Below are 21770 nucleotides of genomic sequence, written 5' to 3'. Positions count from 1 at the left end.
GATAGCTATGTTTCACACCAAGGATATAATGTATTTTATTTACCCCGGTCTTGTTATTGCAGTTCATCCTCCATAAAAGTGAAGTCTGATGTATTTAACTTTTATGAAAGTACGTTGAGTTGAGCCATATTCTGTAACTTAGGTAAGTAGATTTCTATTTTCAGATCTGGAGAAATGACTGAAGAGTTGGAAACAGACACAAATCACAGATTTGAGTTTAAGCTCTTTTTTTTTCCAGTGAACAGAGTAAGAACGCCTCTGGCAATATTACAAGTTTTTCAAAATAAGAGTATTTCAAAGAGTATCAGGAGTTATCTGTGATATTTTTCAGATGATTGCAGGTAACTTCAGTGTAGAATTTTCAATTTTGGTTGCCTTTTGTTTTCCTAGCACTTGCTCTGCTGTCAGATGGAGAAAGGGTAGGTTCTGTTTAAATTTAGAGGGATGTGGAAACCTGCGATCAGAGGAGAGGGGTGGCTGGATTAATGCAGTGGGTGAAACAATCACAGAATCACTAAGGTTGGAAAAGACCTGTAAGATCATCAAGTCCAACCATAAAAAAAAAAAAAAACACAAAAAAAAACCCCACCAAAACCACCCACAAACCACAAAATACACCACAACCCACACCAAAACAGCACCATCCCCATCAAGCCACATCCTACAATGCCACATCCACACGCTCCTTGAATACCTCCAGTGAGGGTGACTCTACCACCTCCCCGGGCAGCCTGTTCCAATGTTTCACTACACTCTCAGTAAAGAACTTTTTCCTAATATCCAACCTGAACCTCCCCTGGCGCAACTTGAGGCCATTTCCTCTAGTCCTGTCACTCATCACTTGGGAGAAGAGACCAACACCCACCTCTCTGCAACCCCCTTTCAGGTAATTGTAAAGAGTGATGAGGTCTCCCCTCAGCCTCCTCTTCTCCAGACTGAACAACCCCAGTTCCCTCAGCTGCTCCTCATCAGACTTGTGCTCCAGACCCCTCACCAGCTTCGTCGCCCTTCTCTGGACACGCTCCAGCACCTCAATGTCCTTCTTGTAGTGAGGGGCCCAAAACTGAACACAGGATTCGAGGTGTGGCCTCACCAGCGCCGAGTACAGGGGCACGATCACCTCCCTACTCCTGCTGCCACACTGTTTCTGATACAGGCCAGGATGCCGTTGGCCTTCTTGGCCACCTGGACACACTGCTGGCTCATATTCAGCCGGCTGTCGACCAACACCCCCAGGTCCTTTTCTGCAGGGCAGCTTTCCAGCCACTCGTCCCCAAGCCTGTAGTGTTGTCTGGGGTTGTTGTGACCCAAGTATAGGACCCGGCACTTGGCCTTGTTGAACCGCATACAGTTGGCCTCGGCCCATCGATCCAGCCTGTCCAGATCCCTCTGCAGAGCCTTCCTACCCTCGAGCAGATCAACACTCCCACCCAACTTGGTGTCGTCTGCAAACTTGCTGAGGGAGCACTTGATCCCCTCATCCAGATCATCGATAAAGACATTAAACAAGACCGGTCCCAAAACTGAGCCCTGGGGGACTCCGCTTGTGACCGGCCACCAACTGGATTTCACCCCATTCACTACAACTCTCTGGGCTCGGCCATCCAGCCAGTTTTTAACCCAGCGAAGAGTGTACCTGTCTAAGCCACGAGTCGCCAGCTTCTCCAGGGGAATACTGTGGGAGACAGTGTCAAAGGCTTTACTGAAGTCCAGGTAGACAACATCCACAGCCTTTCCCTCATCCACTAGACAGGTCACCTGGTCATAGAAGGAGATCAGGTTGGTCAAGCAGGACCTGCCCTTCATGAACCCGTGCTGGCTGGGCCTGATCCCTTGGTTATCCTGCACGTGCCCTGTGAGTGCCCTCAAGATGAGCCTCTCCATAATCTTCCCCGGCACCAAGGTCAGGCTGACAGGCCTGTAGTTCCCCGGATCCTCCTTCCGGCCCTTCTTGTAGATAGGTGTCACATTGGCAATCCTCCAGTTGTCCGGGACCTCCCCCGTTAACCAGGGCTGTTGATAAATGACGGAGAGTGGCTTGGCAAGCTCCTCCGCCAGCTCCCTCAGCACCCTTGGGTGGATGCCATCAGGCCCCATAGACTTATGAGTGTCCAGGTGGCATAGCAGGCCATTAACTGCTTCCTCCGGGATCATGGGGAGCCTATTTTGCTCTCCATCCCTGTCTTCCAGCTCAGGGACACGGATACCCTGAGGATACCTGTGACTATTAAAGACTGAGGCAAAGAAGGCATTAAGTACCTCAGCCTTTTCCTCATCCTTCGTGACAATGTTCCCCGCCACATCCAGTAAAGGATGGAGATTCTCCTTGATTCTTTTTTTGTTGTTAATGTATTTATAGAAGCATTTTTTGTTGTCCCTCACGACCGTAGCCAGGTTGAGCTCTAGCTGAGCTTTTGCCTTCCTAATTCCCTCTCTGCATGACCTAACGAGGTCCTTGTATTCTTCTTCACTTGCCTGCCCCTTCTTCCAGAGGTGGTAAATTCTCATTTTTTCCCCCGAGCCTCAGCATAAGCTCCTTGTTCAGCCAGGCCAGTCGTCTTCCCCGCCGGCTCTTCTTACGGCACATGGGGACTGCCTGCTCCTCCGCCTTCAAGATTTCCTTCTTAAAGATGGTCCAGCCTTCCTGGGCCCCTTTGCCTTTCAGGACCATCTCCCAAGGGACCCTCTCAACCAGTGTCCTGAACAGGCCAAAGTCTGCCCTCCGGAAGTCCATGGTAGCAGTTTTGCTGACCTCCCTCCTTACTTGGCTAAAAATTGAAAACTCTATCATTTCATGGTCGCTAAGCCCAAGACGGCCTCTGACCTTCACTTCTCCCACCAGACCCTCACTGTTCGTAAACATTAGGTCAAGCAGGGCACCTTCCCTGGTAGGCTCGCTTACCAGCTGCATCAGGAAGTTAGCTTCCACACACTCGAGGAACCTCCAGGACTGTTTTCTCTCGGCTGTGTTATACTTCCAGCAGACATCCGGTAAGTTGAAGTCCCCCACAAGAACAAGGGCTTGTGACTGTGAGACTTCTGCCAGTCGCTTGTAGAACGCTTCATCGGCTTCTTCGTCCTGATCGGGTGGTCTATAACAGACCCCCAGCAGGATATCCGCCTTGTTGGCCTTCCCCCTCATCCTTACCCATAAGCATTCAACCCCTTCATGACAATCATCGAGCTCTATACAATCAAAGCACTCCTTGACGTACAGAGCCACCCCACCACCTCTCCTTCCTTGCCTATCCCTCCTGAAGAGCTTATAGCCCTCCATCGCAGCACTCCAGTTATGCGAGTCGTCCCACCATGTTTCTGTGATGGCGACCACGTCATAGCTGTCCCGCCGCACGATGGCTTCCAGCTCCTCCTGTTTGCCGCCCATGCTGCGTGCATTGGAATAGATGCACTTGAGCTGGGCTATTGATCTTGCCCCCGACAGTGGCACGTCACCCCTAGGCTCATCTCTGGGTAGCCTGGCATCATCCCCTTCCCCCTTCAAGCCTAGTTTAAAGCCCTCTTGATGAGGTTTGCCAACTTATGGGAAAGGATCCTTTTCCCCCTTGAGGACAGCTGAACACCGTCTGCACTCAGCAGGCCCGGTGCCGTGTAGACCGCCCCATGGTCAAAGAATCCAAAATTCTTCCGATGGCACCAGTCTCTGAGCCACGCGTTGACCATGTTTGCTTTCCTATTCCTATCAGCAACTCCAGGTTGTTTAGCCTGGAGAAGAGGAGGCTGAGGGGAGACCTTATCGCTCTCTACAACTACCTGAAAGGGGGTTGCAGAGAGGTGGGTGCTGGTCTCTTCTCCCAAGTGACAAGTGACAGGACTAGAGGAAATGGCCTCAAGTTGCGCCAGGGGAGGTTCAGGCTGGATATTAGGAAAAAGTTCTTTACTGAGAGAGTAGTGAAACATTGGAATAGGCTGCCCAGGGAGGTGGTAGAGTCACCCTCCCTGGAGGTATTCAAGGAGCGTGTGGATGTGGCATTGTGGGATGTAGCTTGATGGGCATGGAGATGTGTGGTGTTGGGTGGGTTGGTTTTTGGTGTGTTGTGGTTTGTTGTTGTTGTGTGGTGTGGTGGTTTGTTTTTTTTGTTTGTTTTTTTTGGTTTTTTTTTGCTTGGACTTGATGATCTTACAGGTCTTTTCCAACCTTAGTGATTCTGTGATTCCTCCCCTCCACTGAAGAGATTGCGGAAAACACCACCTGTGCTCCCGATCCCTCAACCAGTCTCCCCAGTGCCTTAAAGTCCTTCTTGATCCCTTTCAGGCTTCTTTGGTCGATCTCATCACTGCCAACCTGCAAAACCAATAGTGGGTAGTAATCAGTGGGCTGTACCAGACTGGGGAGTTTCCTCGTGACCTCTCTCACCCGGGCCCCAGGGCGGCAGCAGACTTCCCTGTGGGTCGGGTCAGGCCGACATATTGGGCTCTCTGTTCCCCTCAGGAGGGGAATAGAGCAAAAGTGGTTTTCCTTTAGTTAAGTGTTGTTATCGCACAAATAAAATGTATATTCTCTCACTGTTTTGCATTTGTGTAATTTGTGTGCTAGCTAAGCTTTGACGAATGTCCATTTTGTCACTTGAATGGTACAGTTTTTGCATTTAGTTAGGTCCTGTAAATAGTAATTCATTTTTAAATACAGTAAATATTTTATTTTTAATGGTTAGTTTTTAACCGTAGAAGAACATTCCTTACTAGGTTATCAAGATCTTAGAGCAGATAAACATCTGATGTAAACCCTGTATGCATAATTTGAATTTTATACTGTAGGTAGGTTTTTGGGACAAATGCTAATTGGAGAGAATAAAGTAAGGGCATGTATTTGCAAACTTAAGTCTCAAATATTGTCATGTATTGAATAATCTCACTGATACCAGGTTGTAAAGTGAAGTATTGTACAAGCAATTCTGTCATTTCGGGGAAGATCAGTAGCGCATTTAGGAGCTGAAGGTAATAGACAGTAGACCACTTAGGCATTTATTAATAGTTTTCATGAAAGATGGATTTCAAGAAAGACAATCTCAGGAAACAACTCTAATGGTTGAGTCTTGTGAGAAAGAAAATTCATAGAATGTATAAAAATGGGCATCCCATCTGACATTACTGCTGCCCAAGGTCTACGATCAGTGATGAAGCTGGAAATGAAAGATACTTAAGATGGCAGCTTGGATTTCTTGTGGTAGAGAAGAAATTTCCTTTCTCTTCCTCTTTCTCATCAAGTCCACCCCAACACCACCACCACGTACTGATGACGATGCAAATTCTCCCATATGGACCCTCAGCAGCAGGCCCTACCGCCCCTGGGCTGTGGCCATAGGCGGTACGTGGTGCCCGGCCCTCCTCCCTGAGGAAGAGGTGCTCAGTAGGACTCCGTGGTCAGTTTTCTCGCAACGCACGAGAATTTCTGCCCACCTTGCCAAGCCGGCAGGGTGAGAGGAGAAGCGGTAGAGGGACGGCGTGTGCCGAGCCCGGCCAGGCAACTTGGGGAGACAAACGGCAATCCGGCCTTGCCATGAGCGCATCTCCACTCACAGAGGCGACGCGGGGGACGGGCGGGCGGCTGCGGGGCGCAGGCAACCCGTCGGGCGGGGCTCGCCCCCGCGCCTGCGCACTGCGCTGGCCGTGCTCCGCCTTCGGCCGTCGTCTCGCAGCCGTTGGCGGTGGATTGTGCAGCGAGGGGGTGAGTGCGGCTTGGGCGGTGCCGGGGTCCGGCTGGGGCTGTGGCGGCGGGGTTGGGGCTCCTGGGTGATGCGGCGGCTCGTCGGCGCCTTGGCTGTGTCGATTATGGTGAGCATCGATTTGGGCACGCAGCACCTCCCTTTGTGTCCTGAGGGCCGAAGCTCGTCTGAGGGACCGCCTTTGCCCCGGCTCGGGCTAAAGTGGCGGTGGGATTCTAGTGGATGGCGCGCGAAGGAGGGAGGGGAGGTCCGTCCCCTCACTTCCTCCCCACGTAGGGGCAGGCGGCTTGCCGGTGCGGTGCCTCGCTTCGGGGACTGTGCTGCCCCCCCGAGTAAACCCCCCGAAACGTGAGGCAGCAGCCTGGCGGCCGGCACTGATGCCTTTCGCTGGTGGGGAGTACCGCGTTCTGTCGCCCCGCGGCCTGAGGTGGCTCCGAGGCGGGGATGCCCTCCTCCGGCCCCTCCCTCTGCGTGGACTCGGGTCTGAAACGCAGCCGGCCCTCTGTGCCCAAGGAGCCCGGATGGTATTTTGCTTGAGTTTCTGATCTCTTGCGCTTAGGAGGCTGCGGTATGTTTTCCTGGCTTTCTGCGTTTCTTCTTATTAGAGCTTTTAGTTGTCTTGTGGCTCCTTTCAACTCCTTCTGGAACAAGCACGTAATCTACACGGCTGAACTGCAAGTAGCCTGTGAATCACGTGAATGAAAATAGCTGTTTTAGTTTGGAAATACAGGTAACCATCAGTTCTGTTTGTGTTTAGCAGGAAGCTGCTACTGTTAGGCGTTTGTGTCTAGATGCCCATCTTCTACTCCCATCCCCCAAACAGTAAAAACTTCTTCTCCTGTTTTTTCTTTCTTCAGATGCCTTACAAATATGTGAAAAAGCCACTATTTGCTTTTTTTTGTAATGGTTACCTAGAGGTTTAATAAGAATGGAGATTAAGCTAGATGTTCTCATCTCTACGTGTATCAAGCAAAGAAAACCATGGCCTCGTATCTCGTGGATTGGACAGGTAAGTGTAAGAACTTTTGTTTAAAGACAATTCTGCAAAGAGTAGGTTTTAATTATATAATACATTGCACTTCATTTACAGGGAGGAGGGGTAAAAAAAGCCTCAGGAAGTGATTTGAATGTACCCCACCTAAGAGTTACTGAAGTAAATGGCTTATTTTTCTGTCTTAGTGACTTGGGGCTGAAGACTCAAAATTTCTTAGATAAACAAAGGGGAATCTTTTGGTTTGGTTTTGTGGTTTTTTTTTTTTACCCCAGAAGGCATGTCCCTTCTATGAGATTTTTTTGATGGTTGTAGTTTTTCATAACCTTTTTTACAATACATTGTTGGAAATTGTGAAGAAATTTTTTTTCCTATTTCATCCTGCACCTGTTGAAGACATGCTTTCTTATGCTTTTTTGATAAAATGAGACTAAATTTTTTTTTATTCTCTTCTAACATATGATTTGAGTTGAAGTAGGTAACCATTTAAGGCCAATTCCTTCTTCTATTGAAATCACTGGCAAAAATCTCAATAAATTAAACACTACAAGACAACTAGTATCTGATTTGTTGTTGTGTTGTCATTTATTGGCAGGTAGTTCAGTTGAGGTACTTTGAAGAACTTTTTAATAATGATTGTAAAATTAATTTGATAGTTTGAAACCCGTGAACCAAATTCATCGTAGGTGTAGGTTGAAGCTAGATATGATGTTCTCCTGTAAAGCAAGTACGCAAAGAATGAAGTTAATATGGTAATTGCAGCTGTAACAACATTATCATTATTATTATCATCATCATCACCTAACATTTTTTATCTCTGCATTAGTTTGTAGGCTGACATAGAAAATAACATTTTAAAAAAAGAAATGCTCTTTTTTCTTTCAACAGGAAAAAGAGGCTATTTTCCTTCTAGATGATCAACATATAAATGAAATTAACCTGGCATCAGGGAAGACAAAGAAGAAAATCCCTCGGCTGCAGTCATTGTTGAAAAATGTCGTTATTTTAACAACATCAAGAAATGGTTATGTATAATATCTTATGTATTATAAAATCATTTTATTTGTAGTTGTAACAGTTTAGAAAGGTAGAATATTTAAAGGATCTGCCAGTTTACTGTCAGCTTTAGAACTGTGGCTAAGGTGGAAGGGAAGTAATTTTAAGTACTTCACAATAATATCCTTCAAAACATCTCTTCCCCGATGGACACAGGTGCTTGGTTGGCAGGACTACTTAAAACAGGAGAGCTATTTCTTTGGAATAAAGATGAGGACTGCTTGAAAATTGTGCCAGCAATCGAAGAGTCTAGGAAAGTAGTTGCAGCCGCACAAGGTAGGGTTTTTTCCAATTACTCTTTTGAAAAATGGAATAGAGCAAAAGTGGTTTTCCTTTAGTTAAGTGTTGTTATCGCACAAATAAAATGTATATTCTCTCACTGTTTTGCATTTGTGTAATTTGTGTGCTAGCTAAGCTTTGACGAATGTCCATTTTGTCACTTGAATGGTACAGTTTTTGCATTTAGTTAGGTCCTGTAAATAGTAATTCATTTTTAAATACAGTAAATATTTTATTTTTAATGGTTAGTTTTTAACCGTAGAAGAACATTCCTTACTAGGTTATCAAGATCTTAGAGCAGATAAACATCTGATGTAAACCCTGTATGCATAATTTGAATTTTATACTGTAGGTAGGTTTTTGGGACAAATGCTAATTGGAGAGAATAAAGTAAGGGCATGTATTTGCAAACTTAAGTCTCAAATATTGTCATGTATTGAATAATCTCACTGATACCAGGTTGTAAAGTGAAGTATTGTACAAGCAATTCTGTCATTTCGGGGAAGACCAGTAGCGCATTTAGGAGCTGAAGGTAATAGACAGTAGACCACTTAGGCATTTATTAATAGTTTTCATGAAAGATGGATTTCAAGAAAGACAATCTCAGGAAACAACTCTAATGGTTGAGTCTTGTGAGAAAGAAAATTCTTAGAATGTATAAAAATGGGCATCCCATCTGACATTACTGCTGCCCAAGGTCTACTATCAGTGATGAAGCTGGAAATGAAAGATACTTAAGATGGCAGCTTGGATTTCTTGTGGTAGAGAAGAAAAGAAATTTCCTTTCTCTTTCCTTTTTAAATTTAAATCTAACAGAGGGGCAGAAACTATTCTGGCATATTGTTGTGTTTGTTGGTTTTTTTCCCAGAGTGTTTAATGAAATTGTACTTGTATGTCTCTGGAGATGGCAGAAAGGCACTATTAACTACTCCTACAGCATGTGTCTTTTTGTGGGAGAGCACAGAACACGAAAATACATCCTCTTACAAAAATTCTTCTTCTGGCCGTTGGACGCAAATTTTGCCTGATGAATCAGTCATGTTGCCTTCTACTGAAGAAAAAGAAGTTGGAGTGCATGCTACTTTCATACAAAATGAGGTAACAAAATAAGGCCTAAAGCAATCATTTAATCTCTTAAGTAAATTACAGCCACAGAAGCTACGGTGAATTCTGAGAGTGGTATCTGCCTCTTTGGTGTTGCGTGTAGGCTTAATCATTCAGTTCATATTAGATTCAATGACAACATAAGAACAGCTACAGTGGATTAGATGAAAGTTCATCTGTCCCAGTAATATTCTTGCCAACCTTTATATTTCTGAATGACAACATTATGTTGTTTAATCTGAATTGTAATAGCTATTGATCTAAATATATAAACAATTAAAGAGAAAATTGTGTGTAACCAGGTTTTTGGGTTTGTTCTGTCTTTAGTTGTGGGTTTTTTTCCACAGATACTGGGTGATTGCTGTTTGTGCTCTTTTGTGTTTTACTCTGGAGAATGTTTGGTGCTCACATTTTTGATTCTTCAATGGCATGAAAATAGCTTTAAATATGTTAGGTAAGTTCAAAGATATTTGAAGTTACATTAGCTTAAGAGGAAGTTTTTTATTATGAAGTGCTTTGGAGCTGGAATTCAGAGCTGCAATTGAACACGTTTACATTGATGTCCAATTAGGCTATGGTTACAAGCACCTACTCATGTTTGCATATGTGTGTTCATAGCATGCCACATTATATATGCACATATGGACAATATACGTGCATATATGGACATATATTGTAATTTTCAAATATTTAAATGTGGTTAATGGAACAGCATTTATGTATGTATTCCATACTTCATTATTAACTTACACCTAAATAGAACCAAGTGTATTTATCACTGTATGTGGGTGGCTGTGTATACATACACATGCCTGTACACATGTGTGTGTTAGTGTCAGGGAGTTTTTTGCATCATACTGACAGAGTTTCCTTTTCTTGTTTTTCTTATATTACTGGTGCATACCATGCAGCCATGAATGCCCTGAATACCTCTTTGTTTACTTTATTATGTGTATTTGTGTATGTTATTTTCTGTTCCCCTTTTCATCTCTTATGCCTAGGCTATGTAAGAATGTGTGTGTGTGTGCATTTCTTTATCTGGGCTGGGACCACGTACTGAAATAGTTATGCTGATACAACTACTTAAAAATGCAATTGAATAAAAATCCTGAGTACATGTATAGTCCATTCCTCTTCCAAAATGAGATACACATATGTGTGAGTTTAAATGACTATGTCCTCTGAAATTTTCCCCTACACTTGATGTGGTACAACTGGTTTTGTTAAATGATGTCCTTTTGATACTAACTTAGTAATGCTGTCTTCCTTGCCTTACTAAGCAGCATCACTCTTCACTCAGTTTGTCAGCAGCATGGTAATGCCTTTCTGGTAATACAAAAACCGAAATAGAGCGTAACATACCCAGTGTAGAAATGCATGTATATACCGTAGTACTTGCAGCCTGAAATTGTAACCACATTGCTCAGCCACGTTGCTCATAATTTCATTATGCCAACTATTGCTCAGTTTCACTGCTTACTATTGTTTAATTCATTTTTTAGGTTAGGTTGCATGCTTCCAAATCGATTCTTTCTTGCGTTTTCTATCATGTTTTGAATTTTTTTAGCATTGTAGAATGGTTTGGATTGGAATGGACCTTTAAAGATTGTCTAGTCCCACCGCCCTGACATGGGCAGGAGCAACTTTCATTGTATCAGGTTGCTGGAAGCCCAATCCAACCTGGCTTTGAACACTTCCAATGATGGGGCATCCACAGCTTCTTTGTTCAGAGCAGCATACTGTTGATTTTAATTTTTGAATTCTGAGTATTCCTGTGTTGGATGATGTTATACTGTCTGAGGAATCTGTTCCTGGCTAGAATGCAAATGCCTTAATTATATTTATTTGCATGTTCTATGGATATAGCCCAAATTCCTCTCCTGTAAAAATAGTTCTTAGTGCTCAGACATAATTTTTAAACTCGTATAAATACAAAATATTTTTCATTTTTAAGTTTTTTAAAGAAAAATAGAGCGTTTTTTTCATTGTTCATGCTTTATGTATTTTTGTCTTGCATGTTTTTTTTCTATATGAATCATCCCATTCAGCATAATTGAGTAACCTCTTGGTTTTGTTGTCTTTTTTTTTTGGTATTCAGTTCTTTGCCGTACCAGATCCACTGGGTACAGCAGACTTGTTCTCTTGTTAATTTGGTTCCTCAGTGTGTGTCTGTAAAGTCAAGAGGAGCTTTGCTATGTGCATTTGCAAGAGATGGACTTCTGCTTGCAGTAGCTGTTAATCAAACTGATCCAAAGGTATGAATGGTAGACACTGTATCATTTAAGCTAATAGTTCAGTTTGAATGAAGTGGTAACAAGGATTTAATAACACATTTTTAGCAGTGATTTTTTCAGCATTCTTACTGATACATGTGATTATTTTCGCGTTGATATCCATAGCCAAAAAATTCTGCCACAACTTGTAATTTTTATGAAAGCTGTTGTTCAGTTAAGAATCCATCTAAGCTCCTTTGTAATTTCTAAACTCCAAAAAATACAATAATAAAGAAATTAATTTCAGTTACTGCATTGTGTGTGCAAAGATTCTGGACGATTCTCGATCAGGCCTCAGCCTAACATGTATTGGAGGTTATGTTCCCACTTCATAATGTTGTTCCTTCTGACAACTCAGAGGCCAAATCTTAATGTAGTTTTTAGTCCTAATGATGACAGGGAATATGGACCAGCTTATTTAGCACACCAAGATGGGATGATCCAGTCCTTCAAAGCTCCAGTTGTTATTCACCAGCAAGACTGGAGAAGAGTGATCTTACATTATTTTGAGGGTTTTAGAAAAAGTTATGTTAAAAAAAGTACTGAATTATATGTTAGGTATATAATAATTAATAATTATTTTCCAAATGTAGAAACAGGTATAGAAATTAATAAACACTCTAAATATAAATGAGTATTGAAGTGCATTGTCATTTTCATGTATAGTAAAGTTTCCTGTACATCAAATGTAATGCATAACTTTCTAATAGAAATTGGTTTTTACAGTAACGACATGTGATACAAACATTTGTTTTTTACATTTACTTTTTCTTTCTAGGCAACTCAGATTTTGTTTTTAAACACATTGAATTTTGTAACTGTTTCGGGTAGCCTTAAAGGTTGTAGTAGCAGGAATAGCATGGTCCCATCCAAGTTTATCAGGTCAGTAACTGATGTTGTTTCTGCTGCTGTTGTGGCTTTTCTGGTTTTGTGTTGTGGTTATTGTTGTGGGTTTTGGGGTTTTTTTTTGTAGCTATCCTAACTTTCTGATACAGAAGTTTGATGGAGAAAAATACTTTTTTCCTGCCCAATGTAGATCTTACTGGGTTGGCGATATGAGTTGGACTCCTGATAGCCTTTTCTTGGCTTGCATGTTAAAACGTGGATCTTTGATTTTATTGACATGTATGGGTGAATTGCTCACCTTGATTACTTCTGGCTGCTCTGTAGAATTTGGACCAGCAGAGTTTATTCCATTTCATCCACTGATAACATACAGGTAAAAGGGTTTGAAAATGTTTATACGTTTTTGTCATATGATCATATCTTGCTTTCTAATATATTTTTTTACAATTTTACATAAATGTCATCTTACAAAGTCATTCTTTTGCTTTTCATGTGTCTTCTCAAAATCTTTCTCATTCATAGTTCTATTTCTTACAATGGGTTTGTTGTGATGAAAATTGGCATTGTGACGATGTAAGCATACATTAAATGATTTAGTTTTTTACAAGTGTTTGAATTTATAAGAAAAGACTTTGTAAGACATCTTTTGTAAAGAGAGGTCTTGTGTGTTGTTATAAAATATTTCTGTTGAATGTCTGAACTGATTCTGATCTTGAGAGATTTTTTTCATACGTGACTTTGTTCGAAGTCACTTAGAATTTCATCTTTAAGCGCTTGTCGTGTACAATAAGAGCTAGATAAAAAAGTGTGATATAGAAATTTATTTGTATTTTCTCATAATTTTACTTTAATGCTTATTAATGGAATAGTAAGAGAATACTGAAAGCTGGTTTTATTTTTCTTTAAATTAAAAAAGTTGCAACTGCAGTAAAATACTGTCATCTTGTAAGCATAAATAGTGTTATCCAGAGTGTTTATCCTGCAAAAATATAGACATTTCCTTAGAATTCTGAATGGACTTACTGGGACAGTAGTGTGAGCGGTATTAAATGTTCATAAGTTATTTCTTCTCTATTCTGTTTATGATGATTACATATTATAGTTGCTTCTTATTTTTTGATGTATCTTTTTTTTAGACAGCAGCACTCTTGTCAAGACTCTGGTCAGTCTCTTGGTTCATCAGCTTCTGAAAGTGACCTTATGAGACAGAGATTCTCTGTTGCTTCACATTCAAGATTACCCTACCTCATTGTCTCTGATGGATACATGATAACAGTGCTTAGATTTCCTAACAACCTTTCACCATCAGGATTTATAAGAACCCTTTTGATTGATTCAACCCAACGGCTTGAAAATATCCGTCGCAATTTGCTGAACTCCAAGGTAGGGTTATGAATTATTTTTTAGGCTTTAAGTAAAAAACTTCATGTGTATAAAACTGCTTAAGTTTTAAACTGAGTACCTCAATTAGTTTACTGTGATATTTGTATAAATTCCTTTTAATTAAAAAGTTGTTTTGAGAATAGTGTTGATCTGGAAAACAACGAATACACCGTTTTCTCTGAAGTTTTAAACCTTTGATGTCTGGGTGACATTGCAGTAAAACGTAGTAAAGGGGACAGTCTTAACTGTCGCTACATATTCTTTCTGGAACTGTAAAAGCAGTTGGGATTTCTATATCTATAGAGTTGGTTCAGAGCATTGACAGGTATTATGCTACTCTGACCAACTCAGATGCAGAAAGGATTCTGTAAAACCTCTCTATCTTAGGCTGCTGCTGTTTTAGAGCAGTCAGCAACAGTCCCAGTGGTGCTGTGTGGGTGTGCCCACTAGGTCCTCAACTGAGGTTGTCAATTAAAGCTTGCCTAAAGCATTTTTGTTTATTTTTCTGTCACTTCTAAACTGAGTTAAGTCTGGGAGAAGGGAAACCTTTGAAGGAAGAGGTCCTGGGACTGTTGCCAACCACATAAGATATAATATTAAGTTCAGAATTTTTGCATTTGCTGATGGAATACAGCTTCTCTTCCAATTTATTTTGGATTTTGGATTTTTGGAGAAGTGAGTTATGATGGTATTCATGCATAAGCTACAAGAGTGGGCGGGGATTTGAGGATTTAAAGAGATAAGTTACAAGTGAAAATGCAAGAAAGCCCTACATACTGGCAAACTTGTAGGATCATTTCAGGGAGCAAGAAGGCAGATTCTTACAGCATGAAGCAAAGTAAAATTGTCTGGTGCTGAGAAAATACCGCTTTCCTGAAGCATGGTCAAATGATAGTTTGCTTCTGTGCAACAGATGCCTACTGACCTGTTCTCCCTTTCTGTCTGGGACTCGGAAACTGAAGCTTTTTACAGAAGGGACCAATTTCCTTGTTTTGTTTCGAAAGTGTCTGGTTTGATCTTGCTAGAGACAGATAATATGTTTTGCCTTATTGTTATTTCTTCTAGTCTAAAGGGAGACCTCTTTGTTTACGATCACTGTTGTCTTTAAAAGCTAGTCTTTTAAAACACGCTCAAAACCAAAGTTCCATCTTTTCTACCATTCCGAAATTCCTGGAAGAGGACACAACAGAAATGAGTGAGAAAACCCTGGATTTACTGGTACTTAATAGCATTTTTGCACTTAAAATTATGCAAATGATTTCATTTTTAAGGTATTGTAAATGTAAAGAGAATTTTTTTCAAGTAATATAGGTATATTTGTTCTTACTAGTTATATTTAGTTCAGTATTGATTAAATTCTCATTTTCTTTATAGGTGTGAGGAATATGGTTAATTTTTCTCCACTGATACTTTATTTTCAAACATATCTTTCAGCAGTGCATTAACTTTTTGAAAAATACGTACTAATCTACATGAACATCAGTTTATTGTAGTTTAATACTTTAGCTTCACTTTATAATAAAATGTAACATTATATTACTAAATGCACGGGGGCTGTAAAGTATCTTAGTAAGAAGTAGAATGTTATTATTCTTAGTGAATAAGGTATTTACTTTTAATTTTAGAGGATTCTTCCATCCATTCCAAATTTGTAGATGTCTTTTGGAAGAATGGCTCTGTGATCAAAGTTACTGTGCAGCCTTTCCCAACTCTGTTTCATGCTTTTGGTTTTTTATTTGTTCTTTGAAGTTTCTGAGCTTTTGTTGAATGGCTTTTATATCTTACAGGTATCTGGCAAAAACTCTTACCCATACTCGGGGCTAAATAAAGGACAGGGTTTCACTTTCTGGTATAAGTACTACTGCTGTGTTTACAGTGAATGTCTTGTTGTTACGTAATTTAATTTCTGTCTGCACAACTATTCCAAATAGTCACATTTAGTTTGAGATCTAGATGAAACTGCTGTGAACTAAACTTATTAGCAATTAAGCAAGTTAGTTAAGCATGAAGATTTCCTTTGTGAGACTGACTAAATGGTAATTCCTGGCAGACTATGCTGTCTCTCAATAGACTTGAATTAAACTGTCTATTTTTTTGTTTAATTTTTTTTGTCTGATTTAGGATTATGAAGAAGAATCAGATGACGAAAAGCAGTTTTGCAATAGCCCTTCCACCTTCTCTAGCCAAAGAATCCATTCATTTGTTGGTAAAGCTAATCAAGGCCACCTGGAATTTGCGTCAATGTTTGATACTATCCATGCAAAAAACAATACTGAAGAGAAAGATAATGTATCAGTGGAACTATATTCCATTCAGAAAAACCTCCTTGCTGCATGGCAGATAGGGATTTCAAAAAATATGGAAGAGAAAGATACGTTGCTGCATTACACAGTGAACTGCATTATCCATTTTTTCAACATTCTTCAGTTTGTGAAATGTTCTTTGCTAAACCAGGATGCGTCTTCAAACAAGTCTGTGAAGAATAGTCACTGGATGCATTGTGTCCTAAAATATTTTCAGCAGTGTTTAACTGTCTTGTACTGGCATTCAAGAGCCAGTCTGACAGGGCACTTGGCAAAGCTGACATTACAGACTTTAAAACTGATGCTTATACAGCAACAAGATCAGTTCTCAAAAAACCTTCTGGCATGCTTCTGTCTTTTGAAAATGGTTTCTCACACTCTAAGTAGCGTGTGCATAGTGCAGTATGAGAATTTCTTTGTATCTCCTCATGGTAATAGTCTCGTGGAACTTGACTCCCTCACTGTGCCTGTTTTCCTAGCTCTTGATGAGAGTACTACTCTGCAATTCAGCTCACTGAAATCTCTGCTTAAAGAGCCACCTCGAGCAGTAAACCATGATGCAAAAACAGAAAAAAGGTATGAATGATTTTTGCATGGGGGAAAAAATGCACAGGACAACCAGGTGATCAGGCGCAGTCAGCATGAGTTCTGTCAAAGCCAGGTCCTTATGGACTAATCTGATCTCCTTCTATGACAAGGTGACCCACTTAGTGGACAAGGGAAAGGCTGTGGATGTTGTCTACCTAGACTTTAGTAAAGCCTTTGACACTGTTTCCCACAGTATTCTCCTGGAGAAATTGGCTGCTCATGGCTTGGACGGGCTTACACTTTGCTGGGTGAAAAACTGGCTGGACGGCTGGGCTCAAAGGGTTGCGGTGAATGGAGTTAACTCCTGTTAGCGGCCAGTCACAAGTGGTGTTCCCCAGGGCTCAGTATTGGGGCCAGTTCTGTTTAGTAGCTTTATCAGTGATCTGGATGAGGGGATCGAGTGCACCCTCAGTAAGTTTGCAGACGACACCAAGTTGGGTGGGAGTGTTCATCTGTTTGAGGGTATAGGAAGGCTCTGCAGAGGGATCTGGACAGGCTGGATCGATGGGCCGAGGCCAACTGTATGCGGTTCAACAAGCCCAAGTGCCGAGTCCTGCACTTGGGTCACAACAACCCCATGCAACGCTACAGGCTTGGGGATGAGTGGCTGGAAAGCTGCCCGTTGGAAAAGGACATGCGGGTGTTGATTGACAGCCGGCTGAAGATGAGCCGGCAGTGTGCCCAGGTGGCCAAGAAGGCCAGTGGCTCCCTGGCTTGTATCAGAAACAGTGTGGCCAGCAGGACTAGGGAAGCAATCATCCCCCTGTACTCGGTGCTGGTGAGGCCGCACCTTGAATCACAGAATCACTAGGGTTGGAAAAGACCTGTAAGATCATCAGGTCCAACCATCAACCAACAAACACCACCATGCCCGTTAAACCATGTCCCACAATGCGTCGTCCACATGTTCCTTGAACACTTCCAGGGATGGTGACTCCACCACTTCCCTGGGCAGTTTATTCCAGTGTCTCACCACTCTCTCAGTAAAGAAATTCTTCCTAATATCCTGTCTAAACCTCCCCTGGCGCACCTTGAGGCCGTTTCCTCTTGTCCTGTTGCTAGTCACCTGGGAGAAGAGGCCAACACCCGCCTCTCTGCAACCTCCTTTCAGGTAGTTGTAGAGAGCGATGAGGTCTCCCCTCAGCCTCCTCTTCTCCAGACTGAACAACCCCAGTTCCCTCAGCCGCTCCTCATAAGACTTGTGCTCCAGACCCCTCACCAGCTTCGTCGCCCTTCTCTGGACATGCTCCAGCACCTCAATATCTTTCTTGTAGTGAGGGGCCCAAAACTGAACACAGGATTCGAGGTGCGGCCTCACCAGCACCGAGTACAGGGCACACTGACTCTGTGTGTATTAATAATGGAAGCAGTAGTGCTAGAAAAGAAGATGCAGATGTCTTGAAGTTCTGTGCAAGGTTTTGCAAGTCCCTGGCAACGTGCATTTGCTTGTATCCACAAGCTTATTACATACCTGAGCTGGTACATCTAATCGTACTGTGCTGGGCAGCAGGGACTTGCCAGCCCTAAAAACATGTTCAGCAGTCTTTTGTTTCCCTGTCTTTGCTTTTCTGTCTTATGCTTTCATTGTATTTTTAATCAATGTTGTTTATAAAGACACTGATACCTGTTTTGAGGTTTGTCTAGGTTATTTCATTTCCTCATTGTTTAGATATCAAGGGATTCATTTTGGGTGCATTTGGGTGCTTGAAGTAGATTGCTGCATTTACACAAATTCAGAAGAATCAATGTTTGTTGGTCAAAAACCAAGGTAAAAAAGTGTTTCACTTCGTTTCCCCTCATTGAAGTCAAGAAAGTAGGTGTTAACATAAAATACAATTTAGTTTTCAGATACATAATGCAAAATATAAGAAAATAATAAATTGATGTAAGTAACTGTTGACTTTTGATTTTCATAATATTATACTTCTTGAACTACAGGTTGATGGTACTATGGCGCTTATTGTATAAGAAAGTGGTTTGGTATCAGATGCAGCTGAACAGAAGAGTGAACAAGAATGCAGAAGAAGAGTCTGTTGTCTCATCGCTCTTAAGTCATATACAAGCGACCCTCCAGTCTTCAGGATTGACCTTAGAGCAACACTTGAAGATTAATTCTGTATCTGGTTAGTACTTTGGAAAGAACTAGAAATGTTAGGTAGTTGCATGGTTAACTGAATACTAGGAAAATTAGGTCCAACTTAATGATAATCAATAACTGACCACCAGATTTTAAAAAAGTTAATAGTGGGACTTTTCTTAAAATTCTCATCAGAACTCTCTTAAATACTTTGTGTCCCAGTACACCTGTAGATAGTATTATAATCTTTAGAGCTTGTTGAGCTAAATAAAAAGACTGTATTGACTTCAGTTTGCTTTGAATCATGTCCTGGAGAATCTGAACACAGGTTCTGAATTCTGATCTCATTTGTACTATGTTATTTCCTCTGAAGTATGTGGGCATGACCATGTATATCTTACTGGATTTCTATGTAGAAATCCTGTTTGCTCCATGTGATCACTGTGGGCGTGAGCATGTCACGTTCATGAATGTAGTCAGCCTCAACTAAGCACTTAATTTAGTGTAACCTAATGTAATAGACTTAATGTAGCATATTTATTTTGGAAACAGTATATGGTTGTAGCCTAATTTCCTACACATTACTGCCCTATGCTCTTATCTTCCTTTCCCCTTCCGCACTAATAAGCCCAGCTTCCCATTTATGTCTCCCACCACAATTCTGCTTCCTCTCAATATTCTTGATCTCTCTCCCTTAAATGGTACTTGTAGTTTCTCTTCCTACATTACTTTGTACAATACATTTGGTCCTTCATGTCTCTTTCACTCATCCTAACAACACTTGCAACTTCCCACCTCTCTTTTCCACCCATTCCTTATGTTCTTTATTTATATTCAGTTTCCCAAATAGATATGGCACGGTTTATGGATGAGCTAGGGTAATATATATGCTGATGGGCCAGCCAATACCTGAACTGGCTAGCTGCAGATAAGCAGGGTAGAGTGGCAAATTTGTCCTTGTCTTTTCTTCTATGGTAGCATTATTTTGGGTTTTTTTTTTCCTCTTTTTCCTTTGCACAGGAGCTGTGCTCTTTTGCAGTTAACTTTCTGTCAAAGTATTTAGGAATTGATCAGTGGATTAAAAATTGGAATGGGAATAGAGGTGGAGAAGTGACATTTAGAGACATGAAATCTGTAATCATAGACTTGTTGTTTGAAAGATCTTTTACAGAAAAAAGAATGTATATGTTCAACTTGCTAAATAATTTTACATCTACCTTTTACAATGAAAAAACATTTTCCACATCATAGGAAATATGAAAACAGATAAGAGAAAATACTTTTCCCCATTAATAAACTATTGTGGGTTTTGAATACTCAAGTTTCTAACTATAGTTAACATTTATAATCTTGTGTAATCTAAAAAAATAACCTAATTACTGAAAACCTTGTAGGAGTCATTATAATCTGAATTGATTTTTTTCGTTTCATAGTGATTTAGCAACTTAAAAAAATGGTGGGGAGGGATATTCAAACTCCTCTTCTCTCAGATGCTGAAAACTTAGTTTTAGCTCTCAGAATAGAAATTTGCTGGAGACTCACAGATTTTACTCTGCCTTTCATAAACTTGTAATACTGAAGTAAGTGCATGTGTGTTTGCACACATAAAAGCAATTACATAGAGCTTTTAATTTGTTACATATGTGACTTTTATAGGTGAGGAGAAGTTCCTTTTAGGTTCCTACAGAGAATCTGTGGACATTTGGAAAAGATCTCTTTGTGAAATCAAGGCAAAAGGTAAGGAATAAAATCTTTTTTTGGGAGTGGAGGGGGTAAGTTGTATAATCACTTTATGTAGTTATTTGTGACTCTCTGCTTGCCTTTCAAAAAAAGGATGCATACTTGAAATTAAGCTGGGATTTGAATAGAGACTAGTCAAACCTTTAGTCTGATTGCTTCCTGAGAAAATTCCATGCATTTCTATTTTAATATCAGAGTTTTCTTGTGATTGTGAAGTACTTGGTACAGAAAAGCTCTAGGTATATTTCTGAGCAAGAAAGAGACAATGAAAAATGGATAAACAAAAGTCAATTCCTTTAGTAGCTGTAAAATCAAAATACTTAGTGTTTGGGGAGTAACAAAACACAATAATTGGTGGCAGGAGTTTATTTAGGAGTTGATTTGAAGCAGATATTCCAGAGCCTACTCCCAAGCATCATGAAAAATTTTTTTGCTGGTTATTATGATGAGGAATACCGCATGAAGAAAGAATTCAGGATATTGGAAGTTTGGTGGATGTCTAAGCAATTTCACTGTGGTTTAGGCATCCCTTCTTTGAAGCCTAGGCTCCCTTGGGCTCTCCTGTCTTCGTCTGTGTCTTAACAGTTAATCACTGTATTGTTTTGAAAACTGCCAGATCTCTAAAAGTAAAACTGTTGTGGATGAGTATTAACTCACTAGTAACTTACAGGTTGTAGGAAGATCATATCTCCTAAAATAGCTGCTCCTGAGTTGTTCTTCTCAGAGTATATGTTTGCATAGATACGTTTCTGGAGAGGGAGGAACTAGTGCTTTCAAACCTGCTGTGTCTGTTTTTGTGTTTATTGTTTCTTTTCCAACTGGACTTATGCCCTTTTTTCTCTCTTAATGCAGGAGGAAAAAGAACATGTTTTCTTCAGAGTAGATATTATCTTGCAATATTATTTTGCCACCTGTATCAGTATAACTTGTCTGAGGCTCAGGGACTCTGTGATCATCTGGTAGGAGAGATTCTAAGGCGATCACATCTCTCAGTGAGTCAGATGGAAAAATTTTCTGGTATGTTTATATTGCATAAAAGTGTGATAAGGTATGTTGATACTGTTTGAATAACCTAGTATCTCATTTCTGTGCCATCACACACACACTTGACAGCATGCTTTTCTCTTCACACTGGACTGAAGTCTGTTTTCAGTGACTTTAAAGATCTTTTTCTGATCCTCGGGTGTTCTTTCATATGCACGTATTGGAGTAAGTGTTTAGACAACTTTGATTGTATAATTAATAGTGAAAGCATGGCCTGTTAAATGGTCTTAGATTCAAATCTGCTCACGGAAGGACTTCGGCTAAGAAAAATATGGAGAAATTATGTGATTTCATTTTGTATTGATTTAACATGTTTTTTTATGATACAACATGATAAAATAGTGGATTTTAGCTTGGCCACCAGCCCTAAATTGACAGTGGGATTTTTTTGCAGATGCTTGT

At 40.8% G+C, this 21770-nt stretch overlaps 1 protein-coding gene across 1 annotated transcript in view; it reads left to right on the top strand.

The window, feature by feature from the left end:
- The first annotated feature begins 6612 nt into the window (after positions 1–6612).
- The window catches only part of CPLANE1 (ciliogenesis and planar polarity effector complex subunit 1), a 64916-nt gene continuing 49758 nt past the window's right edge, over positions 6613–21770 (top strand). The window contains 14 exon segments of the mRNA XM_059833280.1: positions 6613–6693; positions 7564–7699; positions 7888–8007; positions 8879–9108; positions 9462–9568; positions 11213–11369; positions 12166–12269; positions 12424–12606; positions 13370–13616; positions 14682–14834; positions 15738–16495; positions 18446–18630; positions 20241–20321; positions 21177–21341. Of these exon segments, the coding sequence (XP_059689263.1) occupies positions 6613–6693; positions 7564–7699; positions 7888–8007; positions 8879–9108; positions 9462–9568; positions 11213–11369; positions 12166–12269; positions 12424–12606; positions 13370–13616; positions 14682–14834; positions 15738–16495; positions 18446–18630; positions 20241–20321; positions 21177–21341 (2707 nt within the window).

This window comes from Gavia stellata, chromosome Z, assembly GCF_030936135.1.
Source record: "Gavia stellata isolate bGavSte3 chromosome Z, bGavSte3.hap2, whole genome shotgun sequence".
NCBI classification, from domain to species: Eukaryota; Metazoa; Chordata; class Aves; order Gaviiformes; family Gaviidae; genus Gavia; species Gavia stellata.
This window is presented reverse-complemented; position numbering and strand designations above follow the sequence as displayed.